The 16,226-nt window shown below is 36.5% G+C and overlaps 1 protein-coding gene and 1 pseudogene across 1 annotated transcript in view; one reads left to right on the forward strand and one right to left on the reverse strand.

The window, feature by feature from the left end:
* Positions 1–16,226, forward strand: part of ATR (ATR serine/threonine kinase) — a 99,605-nt gene that overhangs the window by 21,478 nt on the left and 61,901 nt on the right. Inside the window, exons 14-19 of the mRNA XM_042955514.1 lie at positions 2,599–2,769; positions 4,359–4,553; positions 6,788–6,973; positions 11,640–11,732; positions 13,581–13,711; positions 14,842–14,985. Coding sequence (XP_042811448.1) covers positions 2,599–2,769; positions 4,359–4,553; positions 6,788–6,973; positions 11,640–11,732; positions 13,581–13,711; positions 14,842–14,985 — 920 coding nt within the window. The remainder of the gene's footprint in view (positions 1–2,598; positions 2,770–4,358; positions 4,554–6,787; positions 6,974–11,639; positions 11,733–13,580; positions 13,712–14,841; positions 14,986–16,226) is intronic.
* Positions 10,575–10,885, reverse strand: LOC122229929 (annotated as a pseudogene).

Here is a 16,226-nt window from a genome sequence, read left to right on the forward strand (position 1 = left end):
TCTGTCCCATCCTAGGTGGAATGTGTGCTAGTGTACATGTGCATGTGCACGCTCTCTCAAAATAAATAAATAAAACTTTAAAGAAAAGAAATGCTTTTCTTTTTGGGGTGCCTAGTTGGCCCAGTTGGGTAAGCATCTGACTTTTGATTTCAGCTCAGGTCATGAACTCACGGTCTTGAGATTGAGCCTTGAGTCAGGCTCTGTATTGACAGCTCGAGGCCTGCTTGGGATTTTCTGCCCCTCTCCCCCCCCCCCCCCAAAATAAATAAATTAAAAAAAAATGCTTTTCTTTTTTAGCCTTTATTCTACTGATAAACTTTGTTATGGCTTGATGTTATGTAGAAGGCACTTTAGTTTCTATGTAAGTGATGAATTGCTAAATTCTACTCCTGAAATCGTTGTTACATTATATGTAACTTGTTTTAAATAAAATTAAAATGTATATGTATATAAAAAAAGAAATCTTTTAAAAAATCATTGAGTTAAGTTTTGTGAATAGTATAACATAGAGGTTCAGTTTCTTCTTTCTTTGTTTTGGGCGGGGGTGCAAGTGAGCAAGGGCAGAGAAAGAGAATCCCACAGAGGGGCAGAGAGAGAAGTGGGGCTCACCCAAAGTGGGGCTCATGTTTTTACCTGAAGCAGGGCTTCTCTTCACCCGAAGTGGTGCTTGAGCTCACCTGATATGGGGCTGGAGCTCACCCGATGCAGAACTTGAACTCAGGAACCATGAGATCATGACCTGAGCTGAAGTTAGATGCTTCACCAACTGAGATACCCAGGCACCCTAGAAGTTCAGTTTCAGTTTCCTTCATGTGATTATCCAGTTTTCCCAACATCATTTATTGAAGAGATTATCCTTATTAAGTATTCTTAGCTCCCTTGTCCAATATTAGTTGATAGTATATGCAAGGGTTTATTTCTGGGTTCTTGATAATGTTCCATTGTTCTATATACCCGTTTTTATGACAGTACCATACTGTTTTGGTTACTGCAGCTTTTGTAGCATAGTTTAAAATTTAGAAAGTGTGATGCTTCCTGCTTTGTTCTTTCTGAGGATTGCTTTGGCTATTTAGAGCCTTTTGAAATTCAGTACAAATTGTAGAATTTTTTTTTCTTTTTCTGTGAAAAATGCCATTAAAATTTTGATAGGGAATTCACTGAATATCCAAAATTCCGCATTGGATCTCCATAGGGATTACACTAGCATATTTAGATGACTTTGGTAGTATGGATCTTTTATCGATATTCTCTCCCTGTCCTTGAACACAGGATGTCTTTCCATTTATTGTGTTTTCAGTTTCTTTCATCAAAGTCTTACACTTTTTATGCTATAGGTCTTTCAACTCTTGGTTAAATTTATTCCTATATATTTTATTAGTTTTTATGTTATTAAAATGGGATTGTTTTCTTCATTTCTTTTTTGGATATTTTGTTAGTGTATAGATATGCAACTGATTTTTGTATGTTGTTTTTGTGTCCTGCCACTTTACTGAATTTATTAATTACTTCTTTTAATTTTTTTTTTTAACGTTTATTCATTTTTGAGACAGAGAGAGAGCATGAATGGGGGAAGGTCAGAGAGAGAGGGAGACACAGAATCTGAAACAGGCTCCAGGCTCTGAGCTGTCAGCACAGAGCCCAACGCGGTGCTCAAACTCACGGACCGCGAGATCATGACCTGAGCTGAAGTCGGACGCCCAACCGACTGAGCCACCCAGGCATCTCTATTAATTACTTCTTTATCCACATAACTTTTTGGTGGAGTCTCTAGGATTTTTTCTATATATCATCTTGTCAGCAAATAAAGACAATTTTATTTAAGAACTAAAAAATACATAAATAAAAAAGGTTGATTCAACTCGTGGCTGAAAAGTTAGGGATATGTTAAAATACTGGCTTTGCCCTGTTTGGAGTGTGATCCTTAACAAGATACTTAAATTTCTTAACTAAACCTGGTTGCTCCATTTGTAACCACATCATCTACTTCTTGAAGGTTGTTACAAAAATCAAGTAAGCTAATTCAGGTAATATGTTTAGGGCATTGATACTATCCTTTATGTTAGCTTAGAAAGTAGTCTTTAAATTTTATTCCTTGTGTGTTGGGGCGCCTGGGTGGCTCAGTTGGGTGTCCAACTTCAGCTCAGGTCATGTTCTCACCATTTGCGGGTTCAAGCCCCGCATCAGGCTCTGTGCTGACAGCTCAGAGCCTGGAGCCTGCTTTGGGTTCTGTCTCCCTCTCTGACACTCCCCTACTCACACTCTGTCTTTCTCTGTCTCTCTCTGTCTCTCTCTCTCAAAAATAAACATTAAAAAAATTTTTTTTTTAATTTTTTTTTTTAATGTTTTATTTATTTCTGAGACAGAGAGAGAGCATAAGCAGGGGAGGGGCAGAGAGAGAGGGAGACACAGAATCCGAAGCAGGCTCCAGGCTCCGAGCTGTCAGCACAGAGTCTGACGCGGGGCTCGAACTCACGAACCGCGAGATCGTGACCTGAGCTGAAGTTGGAGGCTTAACTGACTGAGCCACCCAGGCACCCCTAAATATTTTTTTTTAATTTCTTCTTTGTGTGAAAAAATTAACAAATTGTTTTGCTCTAGTTTTTAGTAGAATCTCTCCACTCCAGTCAGATGACAGCACTTCCTAGTACTCCATGCCAGAATGCTGAGATGCGGAAACAAGATGTGGCTCACCAGAGAGAAATGGCTTTAAATACCTTGTCTGAAATTGCCAATGTTTTTGACTTTCCTGATCTTAATCGTTTCCTTACTGTAAGTTGCAAAGTGTGGTTGACTTAACTGTTTTCAATTCAGTATTTTGTGTTTATTCCATTCTAGTCTTATTTTAAAGAAAATCTGGAGCATGTAGATCCTGTATTTTCAAATATGTATGTTTTCTTTTGACTTTGATATGATGTTACTTATGTTATAAAATTTAAGTTCGTGTTAGAGTTATTTCTCTATATGGTTTGCTATCCTGAAAATTTAATACTAATTGATTAATGCTAACTAATTCAGCTGACTGAACCCTTATGTCTTTAGTGCTATGATTGGTTCCATTGGTAATGCACAGTCTAATATCATTTTTACCTCTAAGGAGTTAGAGCAATATAGTACAAAATTATTGGTATATATGATCCTGTGTGAATTCAGATGACAGAGTTTATGGTAGGGAGTGGTTTGGGAAGTCTTTGAAACGTCATTATGGTTGAGGGTTGAAAGATGGAGTAGGTTGTCTTCTTACCTTTTCCCAAAGACAAAGTTATCATTACTCTTCGTGAATTGTAATAGTGATCCATACTATTAGGACTGAGTATTTTTCCCTACAACATTATTATATTTTAACAAACTTAAGTTGCTTGTAAATTGGTCAAATCCTGCAAGGAAATATGATAGTATACAGTAAGGATTATAAAGATATTCTTATCTTTTCATTCAGTAATTTCCCTCTGGGAACCAAAAAGTACAGATGTTTATTGCAGCATTTTCGAAGTACAAAATTACACAAAATGCTGAAAAGAAATGTCTAACATTTGGGCTGTAGACCATTGTGGAACCCTTAATATAATAATTGTTAATACTTTGTAGATTATGTTATAATGTTATATTAGTCTTACAGAATTAATATTAAGTTCAAAGGCATAACACAAGTAAGGTGTAAGCATCTCTGAGGGGAGGGGCCTGAGTCTTGTTTATTTTTATATCTCTAGTACCTATGATGATTGACATGTAGTAGGTGTTCTTTAGATACATGTTGAAGGGAATAAATGAAAGGCCAACAATTTTGTGTTTGGAATTGTGTATTTGTTTAATGAGTAAGATCTTAAAGGAAATAGACCAAAATCAAAATAGATTTGTTGCCATTTGAGGGTGGTGAGTGCATTAAAATGTTTTTATTTAATATTGCAGCACTTTTAATTTTTTTCAGCTTTTTAATTAAAAAAAACTTAAAATATTGTATTTATGGTTACTGTTGCTTGTCAAAATCCAAATTAACTCAAATAAAAAATCAAACTTGGAACTTCTGCCTTTAGAGCATGAGTATATTTTAACACATACTCATGAGAAATTTTCTTCTCTACTTATGTATTGGCTTATACTTCTACATTAGCTGTAATGTGAACTCTGTGCCATCAGAGACCTTGCCTATTTTTTTGCGGCTTCATCCGTAGTGTCTGAATCATAGTAGATGCTTGGTACATATCTGTTGAATGCATAAATGGTAAATTCTGAAATTATATAGATCACATATGGACTCCAAATTTGTTTGGTATTTTAAAATATTTTTGTACACAACTTATGTGAATATGTTATTACCTGGACAAATGTACTTTTTAGTAATTATAGTGTTTCTTTTTCAGAGGACATTACAAGTTCTGCTCCCTGACCTTGCTGCCAAAGCAAGCCCTGCAGCCTCTGCTCTCATTCGAACTTTAGGAAAACAGTTAAATGTCAATCGTAGAGAAATTTTAATAAATAACTTCAAATATATTTTTTCTCATTTGGTCTGTTCCTGTTCCAAGGATGAATTAGAACGTGCCCTTCATTATCTGAAGGTAATTGAATAATTGTGTGTTTTACTCTTTCGTTTAAATTAGCATTATAGGAAAGCTTTTCTAATGTTCTTGTAGGGAGAAGAGTAAATAATTTAGAGCTTATTCTAGAGTAATATAAGTCCAAATGGTATCATGTAAATAAGCTTTGTTTGGGGCCTAGAGGATCATATTAAATAGGAATATTCTTTTATTTTTTTGGTCATTTCACCATAATGGCATGTGATGACCATCCATTCATGGATCAGGTTCTCAACTCATTTCATTTTAGAATTTTTTTTTAAAGTTTATTTATTTTGACAGAGACCCCCTGTATGCACATGCAAGCAGGGAAGAGGCAGAGAGAGAGGGAGAGAAAATCCCAGGCAGGCTTCATGCTGTCCGTGCAGAGCCTAACACAGGGCTTGATCTGAGATCATTACCAGAGCTGAACTCAAGTCAGACATTTAACTGACTGAGCCACTGAGGCTCCCTTAGAAATTTTTTTAAGTTTATTTTTTCATTTTTTTTGTAATCTCTGTACCCAGGTGGGGCTTGAACTCACAACCCCAAGATCAAGAGTCACATGCCCTTTCAACTGAGTCAGCCAGGTGCCCCATATTTTTGAATTTTTAATTAATTGGAGCTCTAAGTTGACTAATTATATGCAAGTAATTATATTTATAGGAAGAGGCAATCTCAACTGTGGCATAATGTTAGTGTATTGCTTAGTTTTTTAGTGCTCTGATTATATTTGACTCAGTATTTTGCTAGTTTTTTTAGATTTAAAATTATAGCTTATATGTCTCTTTGGGTATCACACTAGCAATGGTATCTTTCAAAAAATATGAAACTATTGGAGTAGGAGAAACCGTCAGATATGCATATGTGACTACTGTTTTCTCTGATTTTAATTATTTCATGTGTTTCATGATATGGCAGCAATAGATTCCTTTCTGCATGAGAATTACTGAATATTGAGTATTTTTATTCATTTTGAGAAAGAAAATCTGTATTGTAGAGATAGAATGACAATAGTAGAGTGTTTTCCTGTAGAGATAGAATGATAATAATAGAGTATTTTCCTGCATGTCAGAAGTTACTAAAGAATTTATATGGATCATTTCAGTCCTTATAGTTATCCAATAAGATAAAGATGCTATTATTTTTCCATTTTATAGATGAGAAAACCAAAACAGGGAGAGGTCAGATTAGGTAACTTGTCCAGGTCACAACACAACTAATAAGTGACAAAACTGGAATTTAAGGGGCACCTGGGTGGCTCAGTCAGAGTCTGACTCAGGTCATGATCAAGCCCTGCATCGGGGGCCCTGCATTGACAGTGCAGAGCCTGCTTGGTATTCTCTGTCTCCCTCTCCTTCTGCCCCTCCCCTGTTCACGCTCTGTCTGTCTCTCTCAAAATTAAAAAATGATAATAAAACAAACAAACCTGGAATTTAAATTCAGGCAGTCTGACCAGAAAGACTGTTCTAAGCCACTATATTATATTTTCTCCTAGGGGTTATGTGTCTATGAATAATGAGTTGATGATATTTTAAGAAAACTGACTTTTTGAAATTTTATTTGAAAGTGAAGTTTAATTACTTTCCTCATTACCTGTACCCCATGGGAGATGTACCTGGAGAAATCGAGATTAGAATCCCTTTTTCTTTTTTTTTTTTTAATTTAAATTTATTTATTTTTGAGAGAGAGAACAAGCATTTGTGAGCATGAGCGCGAGTGGGGGAGGGACAGAGGGAAAGGGGGAGAGAGAGACAATCCTAAGCAGGCTCTGCACTGTCAGCACATAGCCCCATGTGGGGCTTGAACTCATGAACTATGAGATCGTGGCCTGAGCTGAAATCAAGAGTTGGATGCTTAACAACTGAGCCACCCAGGTGCCCCTAGAATCACTTTCCAATACCTTTTAAAATTACCATCAATAGGAGTACCTGGATGGCTCAGTTGGTTAAGCATCTGACTTCAGCTTAGGTCATGATCTCACAGTTCGTGAATTCGAGCCCCACATCAGGCTCTGTGCTGTCAGTGCAGAGCCCACTTGGGATACTCTGTCCCCCTCTGTCTTCCCCTCCCCCATGCGCACTCTCACTCTCTCGAAAATGAACAAACATTAAAAAGAAAAAACAAAATTTAAATACCATAAGTAAATTTTGTCACATGATCTAGAGCTCCTGATTTACTAATATACTTATTTCCAAAATCTTTTTTTTTTTTTTTTAAATGTGTCTTTGGATTAGAATGAAACAGAAATTGAATTGGGAAGCCTATTGAGACAAGATTTCCAAGGACTGCATAATGAATTATTGCTACGTATTGGAGAACACTATCAACAGGTTTTCAATGGTTTGTCAATACTTGCATCATTTGCATCTAGTGATGATCCATATCAGGGCCCCAGAGAGATCGCATCTCCCGAATTAATGGTAAGGAATATGTTATATGAGTTTTTGTTTGTTTCTTGCCTTTTTGTAGCTTAATTGTGAGATTGGAGAAATAGATATTTTATGCATTTTCCAGATGCTAGAGATTTGTTTAAATTTCAGGCTGAGATTTTTATTTTAGAAAGGTTGAGGATTTAAATTATGGTCATACAAGGTATTAACAAAATATATTAGTGTTGAAAAATATGTTTCCAAATGATTATAGGTTTTATTTTTTCACAGGGTAAAAATGTTCAAATTAATTTTTATTCACTACTTTTTAACTATAGATTGGAATACATTTGTGCCCCCCTTCCCCTACCTCCAACTACCTCTTTGGCACAACATACTAATTTTGTCAATTCTATTTTTAAAATCCATTGTTATATTTAAGGGAAAGTTAGAACACATGTTATCCCCTCTTTCCCTCTCTTAAATTTTTATGTTCAGTCACTTTACTTCATGTGAAAAAATATGTATGTATCCTATTTTTTCTTTTGATTGCCCTCATTCCTTCAAGAGACTCCAAGGTCTATCAGCAAAATATCTTCAGAGATTTCTATGTTTGCTTTCTCATTTCCCATTCATTCTTTAGTTCATTTTAATCTGTTTTTGTTCTCACTATTCTACTGAAATTCTTGTCCATGTCAGAAACAGTCTCCCTAATGTCAAATCCAATGGTCACTTCTCTTCCTATCTTATTTCACCTTTCAGTGGTATTCAGTACAACTGACCATCCCTTCTCATATGGCATCTCTTATACTATACTTTTTTTATTTTCTTTTTTTTCCCCACTGTCTACTTATTCATTCTTAGTCTTTACTGGCTCTTTTCCTCTACTTTATCCTCTAAATGTTAGATTGACTCAGGACTATGTAATTGGGTCTTTTTGTCTATTCTTTCCTTAAATGAGAGAGAATCTGGTCTCATCTGGTACTTTGCTTGATTTGATTTATATTTTGATGATTTCATTGTTGAAATTCCAATCCTGACCTCTCCTGAGCTTTGGACTTGTGGATTTATATAAGTTAGGTCCTGGCAGGAAACCGATGGCACACACAAAAATGTTTAACCGAAAATAGTTTCATGAAGGGCTATTTTCATTGTCTTGGGCAAGGTTAAGAGAACCAGCAGGAAATGTTAAGGAATATAGGGACTAGGAATAGCAGAAAATTTATGCTCCCCATAGTCCTGGCCAAGAAGAAGAAATGTTATTGACAGAACCTGGTTGAAAGCTTAGAGCCATGGTTCAGGGAGAAGGTTGTCACTGTAGAGTGTAGACAGTTCCAGAACCACCTCAAAACCCAGAGGGAGCAGGAATTTTAAACCCCTTGCTCTTTTCTCCTAATCCCTGTTCCCCTGTGGTGCTTCCTGTTGACTGAATTCATTGGGAAGCCAGATGAAAGGGATCTTGAGTAATGAAATCTGGTTAGTTTCTCAAGCACAGAACAGGCCAGAGAATGGATCTGGAGAGAGGATGGCAAACAGCCTCTCCAGCTTCCTTTTTGTCATCTCTACTTGTCTATCTTAGTAAACATCTAAAGTCCAAACGTAACGGGTCTGTTAGAAATCTTCATTTTCCCTCCCCTAACCTGTTTCTGTCCTAGTCTTTTCTTTCTTTTTTTTTTCCTTTTTAAAATTTTATTTTTTAAAATTACATCCAAATTAGTTAGCATAAAGTGCAACAATGATTTCAGGAGTAGATTCCTTAGTGCCCTTACCCATTTAGCCCATCCCCCCTCCCACAACCCCTCCAGTAACCCTCAGTTTGTTCCATATTTATGAGTCTCTTCTGTTTTGTCCCCCTCCCTGTTTTTATATTATTTTTGTTTCCCTTCCCTTATGTTCATCTGTTTTGTCTCTTAAAGTCCTCATATGAGTGAAGTCATATGATACTTGTCTTTCTCTGACTAATTTCACTTAGCATAATACCCTCCAGTTCCATCCACGTAGTTGCAAATGGCAATATTTCATTCTTTTTGATTGCCAAGTAATACTCCATGGTATATATATACCACATCTTCTTTCTCCATTCATCCATCGATGGACATTTGGGCTCTTTCCATGCTTTGGCTATTGTTGATAGTGCTGCTATAAACATGGGGGTGCGTATGTCCCTTCGAAACAGCACACCTGTATCCCGTGGATAAATGCCTAGTAGTGCAATTGCTGGGTCATAGGGTAGTTCTATTTTTAGTTTTTTGAGGAACTTCCATACTGTTTGCCAGAGTTGGCTGCACCAGCTTGCATTCCTATCTCCTGGTCTTTTCTATTTCAGGAAATGGTACCACTGTCTACCTAGTTGCTCAGATCATAACTTGGGAAGCATTCATGAGCCCTCCAGTTTCTTCATCCTTCATAATTAAGTGTTAGCAAACCGTAGCAAGTCTATCTCCAAAGTATATTTTTCATTCTCTGCTGCCACTATCCTCTTATAAGTGACTATCATCTTTCTTGGAGACAACTACAAAAACCTCGTAACTGTTCTCTCCTTTCACTCTTCCCTCCTTATGTCTTTAGTCACTTATTTACACAGCATTGATACGCTCTTTTTGTACGTAATACAAATTCATATCATTCCCCTGTCTAAATTCCTTTTATGGTTTTTGTTGCTCTTAAAATGAAATCTATAAAGCTTTATGTGATTGACGTACCTTTCCACCCTCATGCAACACTTTTCTTCCTTTCTTGTTTGTTTTGTTGTGGTTTTTAAAAATATCAAGATTTTCCCTGTGTCAGAGCCTTTGCCTTAGTCTCTTTATTTGGAATAATCTTCCTCATTCTTTAGCTCTCAGAGTTTTCTGATCACCCTACCTAAACTCCCACATCCCAATTCTTCTCTATCATGTGATAAGGGTGTTTTTCCCTTAGCACTTATCTCAACCTTATTTATATATTTATTGAATGTCTTCCACTCGTATTAGTCTCCCATGTAAGCTAATAGGAGGAAAGTGACTTTGCTGATCTTGCCACCTATACCTGGCACCATATTCTAGACATACGTAATACATATTTAGTGAGTGGCAGATTAATGAATTATTGTCTAAATGCAAGAGCTTTACAATTAGAATGTTGGCAGACTGTGAGTGCCATCTATATCTGCTTTTCATTTAAGAAGCATGGGCTGGATCCATGTGATTGGTGAATTGTGGCTTATTAAGCCTAAACTGAGTCTTAATCCAAATCAGAAGTTTGCAAATTAAGTGTAATTTGGATTGACAAACAGATGATTCTCTGTGCTTGGCAAGAAAAAAGTTTGTCCTAATATCTAATCTGGAGAGACATGATCAACACCTAACTTTCTACTATGTGCTAGTACACATCCACCTACCCCTCTCTCCTCTTGGCATTGTATGTAATCTGTAGATACCTAAATCAGGTGCCTCAGCATCAACCAATGCAACTTGTGGAGTTGGAAAATGCTTTGCCACTCCTCTCCTGCTTTTTCTGCCCCCTTCCTTGCCCATTTATAAATATTTTAATATTCTTTGCAGGGTACTTGCATTCCCAGTTTGTAATAATATTAACAACTTAAATGTAACACTTTACTATATTCTTTTTTTTTTCCCCAAAAAAGGCTTTATTACGTACAGAGGAGAGGGGTTCAGTCCTTCTTGGCTGCTGCATTCCTCATGGCTGCCAGGACGTTGCTCAGCTCCTCTCTCTTCCTCTTGGTACAGATGTGTGTGTGTCCCTACCCTTTTCTTGATGAACTTGAAATCGCACTTGTCCTTGGAAACCTTGAGCAGCTCCATTGCACAGGGTGAAGCCACACACCTCTCAGATCACGTGCCACACAAACTTGGTGTGGTTGATGAGGCGCCTGCAGCAGCTGCTACACCTCAACTTGTTCATGCTCTTAGTCACCTTGTCGCTCTCGTTGAGGCCAATGGCCAGAGGGTAGAGCAGAGCCATGGCTGCTGCTCCTCATAATGGCTCCTGCTGCAGAAGCAACACTTTACTATATTCTTAGTGCTTAATGCATGTTATCTTATTTAATCTCTATTACAACTCTGTGCAATAGGTGTTCTCATTTTACAGACTCAGAGGAGTTAAGTAACTTATCCAGCATCACACACTAGGTAGGGCAAAATTGGGATTCAAACCCAGGTTTGGCTGACTTAAAGCCCATACCCTTTCCTCCAGGATCCTCTTTCAAGAAAAAATTAATCCTATTCCCTTTTTACCAGTGTTACCTCAGATGATACTGACCTCTGTTTCAGACCGATGTTCTAGCAGCTTATTTTTTCCTTATTCAAGTACTTTTTTTTTCTGTCTTAGCTCTAAATGTTCTAGATAAGGACACTTAGTCTTTTTCCATTCTTATAACAATTAAATATCCTCTCCACTCTGGGTCCTTGTGTGAGTCACATCCTGAGGATCCCACCCCAGCACACTCCATAATTCAAAAGCTCACAGGTTTTTTATTGTAGAGTACTGTTTAATCATATTTTATCTTGGTGATTATAGATCAGCTTTACTAATTTTTAAAATACTAGATGTGAAAATATATATTTTTAGAGAAAATTCGCCAAGTGCTTACTTCCAGTACTCTAACATAGTTAGGTAATAAAGAAATGATGTTGAATAAATTGTTACTGATTTATGAAATTTGATCTGTATAAAACTTACATAAAATCTGTTTTATGTGTTTCTTTTTTTTCATTAGGCTGATTACTTGCAACCTAAGTTGTTGGGAATTTTGGCCTTTTTTAACATGCAGTTACTGAGCTCCAGTGTTGGCATTGAAGATAAGAAAATGGTAGGTAGTGATAGTTAAGTTGCAAAGTTCTGGAATTCATATAGAATATATAGGAGATATGACTTTGGCTTGTAGCTACAAACATTCAAAGATGATAAATAAACATGACATTCTGAATCCTTATATCCCTTTATAGGCTTTTAGGGACTCTAAAAAGAGGAATTATATTGTTCATAGTTCTTTTGTTTATAAAGGACCAAAAACCCGACCCAAACTGGCTTAAAAGAATTTATTGGCTCTGTGACTAAAAGTGTAAGAATAATATAGCTTTGGGCATAACTTAGCTTTGGATACAGTGTTCTCAGAATTCATCTCTTAGCTCAAATTCCCCTGGATTGACTTTGTACATAAGTTCCAGGTGATGACCCCAATGGCATCAGGCTCATGACCTCACCCCGTCTAGCTCAGTGGGAAGAAAAGAGACCAGCAGTCTCTGATAGCTCAAACAAAAGTTGCATAATTGAGTTCATTGGTCCAAATTGGTGTGTTATGAGTTATGGCCCATGGTGTTTTTGAAAACTGAAAATTGTTAAACTATGTAAAGTTAAGTAACTTCAGTATCTATTGATTTATGTTTAAATGTGTTTGGCACAGGGCACCTTGGTGGCTCAGTAAGTTGGGCATCCGAGTCTTGATTTCAACTCAGATCATGATCCCACAGTCGGGAGATCAAGCCCCAGGTCAGGCTCTGTGCTGAGTGTGTAGTCTGCTTGGGATTCTCTTTCTCCCTCTCCCCCACATGCATGCTTGTTCTCTCAAAAAATAAATAAATGCATTTGACACAGTGAAGTTTCAGTATGACTGCTCTAACAGTTGGTCACAACTGGAAATTTTTGTTCCTAGATTGAGTTAGAATTTTAGTACTGATTAAATTTCCCTTTTTATTGTTTTCCATCTTTGCAGTCAGTAAAATTACAGTAAAAAAATCTGAGTGGAAGCTTTTATTTCAGTCTCTACTCTTCTCTTAATAACCTTGAGGAACCAGGAAAGACATGATACAATATAAAATTCTAATTCAGCAGCCAGTACTTACTCTGTTGGTGTCAACTGGTAAATTTAATCCCCTAGGTAACTTCTGTTCTGTCTCCGTGGAGTCTTTTTTTTATTTTAAGAGAGAGAGAGCACGTGTGAGTGTGGGGGAGGGGTGGAGAGAAGGAGAGGGAGAGAGAGAGACAAAATCCTAAGCAGGCTCTGTGCTGTCAGCACTGAGCCAGATGTGGGGCCTAATCCCACGACCCTGGGATCATGACCTGAGCCGAAATCAAGAGTCCAACAATGCTCCACCAACTGAACCACCCAGGTGAAGCTTGTATGTTTTGGCACAGAGGTAAGGTTTACTAGAGAGTTTCTTTACACTTTCATTAGAACCTGGAGCTGTTGATACAAGTCCCAATTCTGTGTTCCACATACAGTAAAATGTGTACATTATTTTGGGGGTATGTCATCAGTTACTTGTTTATTTTACTAAATTCAGAGTATGTTGAAATTAGTACCATTAGGACAGAAATGCATGTGCCGCATAGGAATTTGGGATGAACAGGAAGAAAATTAAACAATAGGTATTGATGTTCTTAATAAATTTGAAAATTACGGTTCTAAAGGACCACCAGGACAAAAGTAACAAATTACCTTCACAAGAGAAAAAAAACACCAGAACTCAGCTTGTATTTTTCAAGTTCATTACTTACATAAGAATTTGAACAGAATGAACTGACCAACATTTAGACATTGTGTTGCCAGAAATAGGTACTACTCTGAGATGTGTGTGGGATGCACTTTACCTTAGGGCTCATCTGCTCCTGTGGGCTTGTTTATAGGCTTTACTTTAAATCCCTGCTTACTTTATAGGCTCTGAATAGTTTGATGTCTTTGATGAAGTTGATGGGACCAAAACATGTCAGTTCTGTGAGGGTGAAGATGATGACCACGCTAAGAACTGGCCTGAGATTCAAGGATGATTTTCCTGAATTGTGTTGCAGGTAAATGACTGCCTGAGTTCATTAGAGTATTTGCATTTCCCAGTAGCACCACCTATTGTTAGTTGGAATGATTTAAAGAGAACCCCAGTATCAAATCACTGTACTTAGAAATACCTCTGATGTATCTAATGGGTAAAGCATTAAAAAAAAAAAAAATACAACCATCGTGAATTATTACACTTAGCAGAATTAATAGGAATTCCTTAATATCATCTAAAACTCAGTCCATATTTAGATTTCCCCAAATGTCTCAAAGATTGTTTTCCCAAAGGTGTTGGTTTGTTTGAATAAGAATCCAAATAAGGTGCATGTGTCACACATGTGGTTGTTTGGCCCCTTAAATATCTTTTAAAAATAGATTCACTCCTTAAGACCCTTTCCCACACTTTTTTCAGGCCATGGAGATTTTGGCATATGGGATTTCTAATTTAATTTGACTTAATATCATTTCAGTGTTACTACTAACAGACTACTCAGTGCAGTTTAAGCTTTTTGAAGGTCCTTTTTTCCTTTATTTGTTTGTTTCTTTCTTACATATGGATTTTTGTTTTTTTCAGAGGTCCTTTTGTCCTTAAGACTGTACCTATTGGAGGTGGAGAGTCTGAATAATACGTTTTAAAGTCATGTGAAGCAGTTCTCTTCTGTGTACATATGCCACCCACTTGATATTAAGTTAGGTTTAGTTGTTTTAGTTTGTTTAAAATTTTTAGAAGTGCTTTTTTCCCCTTTAAATTCATGTAAAACATAAACATTGTCTGAAATTCAAATTTGTGAATCTAGCTTTAATTTCTGACCATGATAAGTATCTATTTTTCTTAATTTTTGTATAATTCTCCTCTTTTTAAAAGTATAAACCAAATGCACACACACTCACACCCTTATTTTTCTATGAACCCTGCCCCAAAAGGGAGCATATTATAAGCACTATTTTTACCTTGCTTTTTTGACTTGATGCATTAAAGAAATCACTGTTTGCATATATAGTACTGATCTTTATTCCATTTTTACAGCTGCCTTGTAATCTTAATATTTGTATGTATCATTGTTTGCCCAGCTAATAACTCATTGATGGAGATTTACTAATAATAAAAATAAGGTGATTTTTAACTTTTATTTATTTTTTCACATAGAGCTTGGGATTGCTTTGTTCGTTGCCTGGACCATGCTTATCTTGGTTCCCTTCTCAGTCATGTGATAGTAGCTTTGTTGCCTCTCATACACATCCAGCCTAAAGAAACTGCAGCTATATTTCACTACCTCATAATTGAAAACAGGTATTTATTGTAATAGAAATTAATAGTAAGGATTACAACTTTTTATTACTGTATATTTATGTCTCAGGATATTAGGATTGCTACTGGTAATGTGGAATTGGTCACATTCTTTCTAATTGAGAGTCCATCAGACAAAAATAATTGACACGCTTTAAAAAAAAATTGACATGCGTTAAGTCAGTTCATATCGAACTGATACTATTTCAGTTGTGACATTGATTCATTATAGTATTTAAAACATTAGTAGATCAACAAGTCAAAATTATTTTCATCAGTTTTGAAAGAAGTGAGGCTAAATTTACCTTTCTTCTCATGCTTAAAAGTTGAATATGAAAAAGGTTAAGAGGAATGTTCACCTACTTTCTATAACTTTCCTTAGTTGAAACTCTTATTACTTCATTGCATTAGTCTCTTAACCAGCCTCCCTTCCTTTAGGCTTTTATCCCATTTCTTCATATTGTTCATATTTAAAAACATCTCTTTTATCAATTTATTCCAGCATATGGAGACATTTTGTGATTCTCCCACTTACTAATTGATGAATTTCAAATTGCTTATCTTGATGTTCAAGGCTTTCCAAAATCTGGTCACATCTTATTTCTTAAAACCTTTTCTCAAGATTTTCCAAAACAGACTGTGCTGTAGCTTACCTGTATGAAGAACGTACATTACTCCCATTTTTGTATTTCAAACCAGCTGCTAATTTAGCCTAGAATTTGTTTGTATGCATTTTGAAGTTGTTTCTGTGTTTGCATTTACTGTTACATGTTGTAGTTTTTTGTTTCTGAAAAGGGTTTAAGTATTACTTATTTACCTGCTTACCCACCCACACACATGCTACTGCTATTCCCATTAATCATTTTCAATAACTGTCTAAGCAGGGAAAAGGTACAGTAGAAAAGATTAATGTAGGGATTTTTTCAATAAAGTGCTTTTGATATTTTGAGTATGATAGAACAACATAAACACTGATGTGGATCACCTTTCAAATACTTTTGGATTATTATATAAATAGTGTATCAGTGCTTTTTATTATGCAGCAGTTATTTCTCTACCTTTTCATATAAAAAAATCTCTCCTTGGGGCGCCTGGGTGGCTCAGTTGGTTAAGCATCCGACTTCGGCTCGGGTCATGATCTCACGGTCCGTGAGTTCGAGCCCTGCGTCGGGCTCTGTGCTGACAGCTCAGAGCCTGGAGCCCATTTCAGATTCTGTGTCTCCCTCTCTCTCTGCCCCTATCCT

Source organism: Panthera leo, chromosome C2 (assembly GCF_018350215.1).
Source record: "Panthera leo isolate Ple1 chromosome C2, P.leo_Ple1_pat1.1, whole genome shotgun sequence".
In the NCBI taxonomy this organism is placed as follows: Eukaryota; Metazoa; Chordata; class Mammalia; order Carnivora; family Felidae; genus Panthera; species Panthera leo.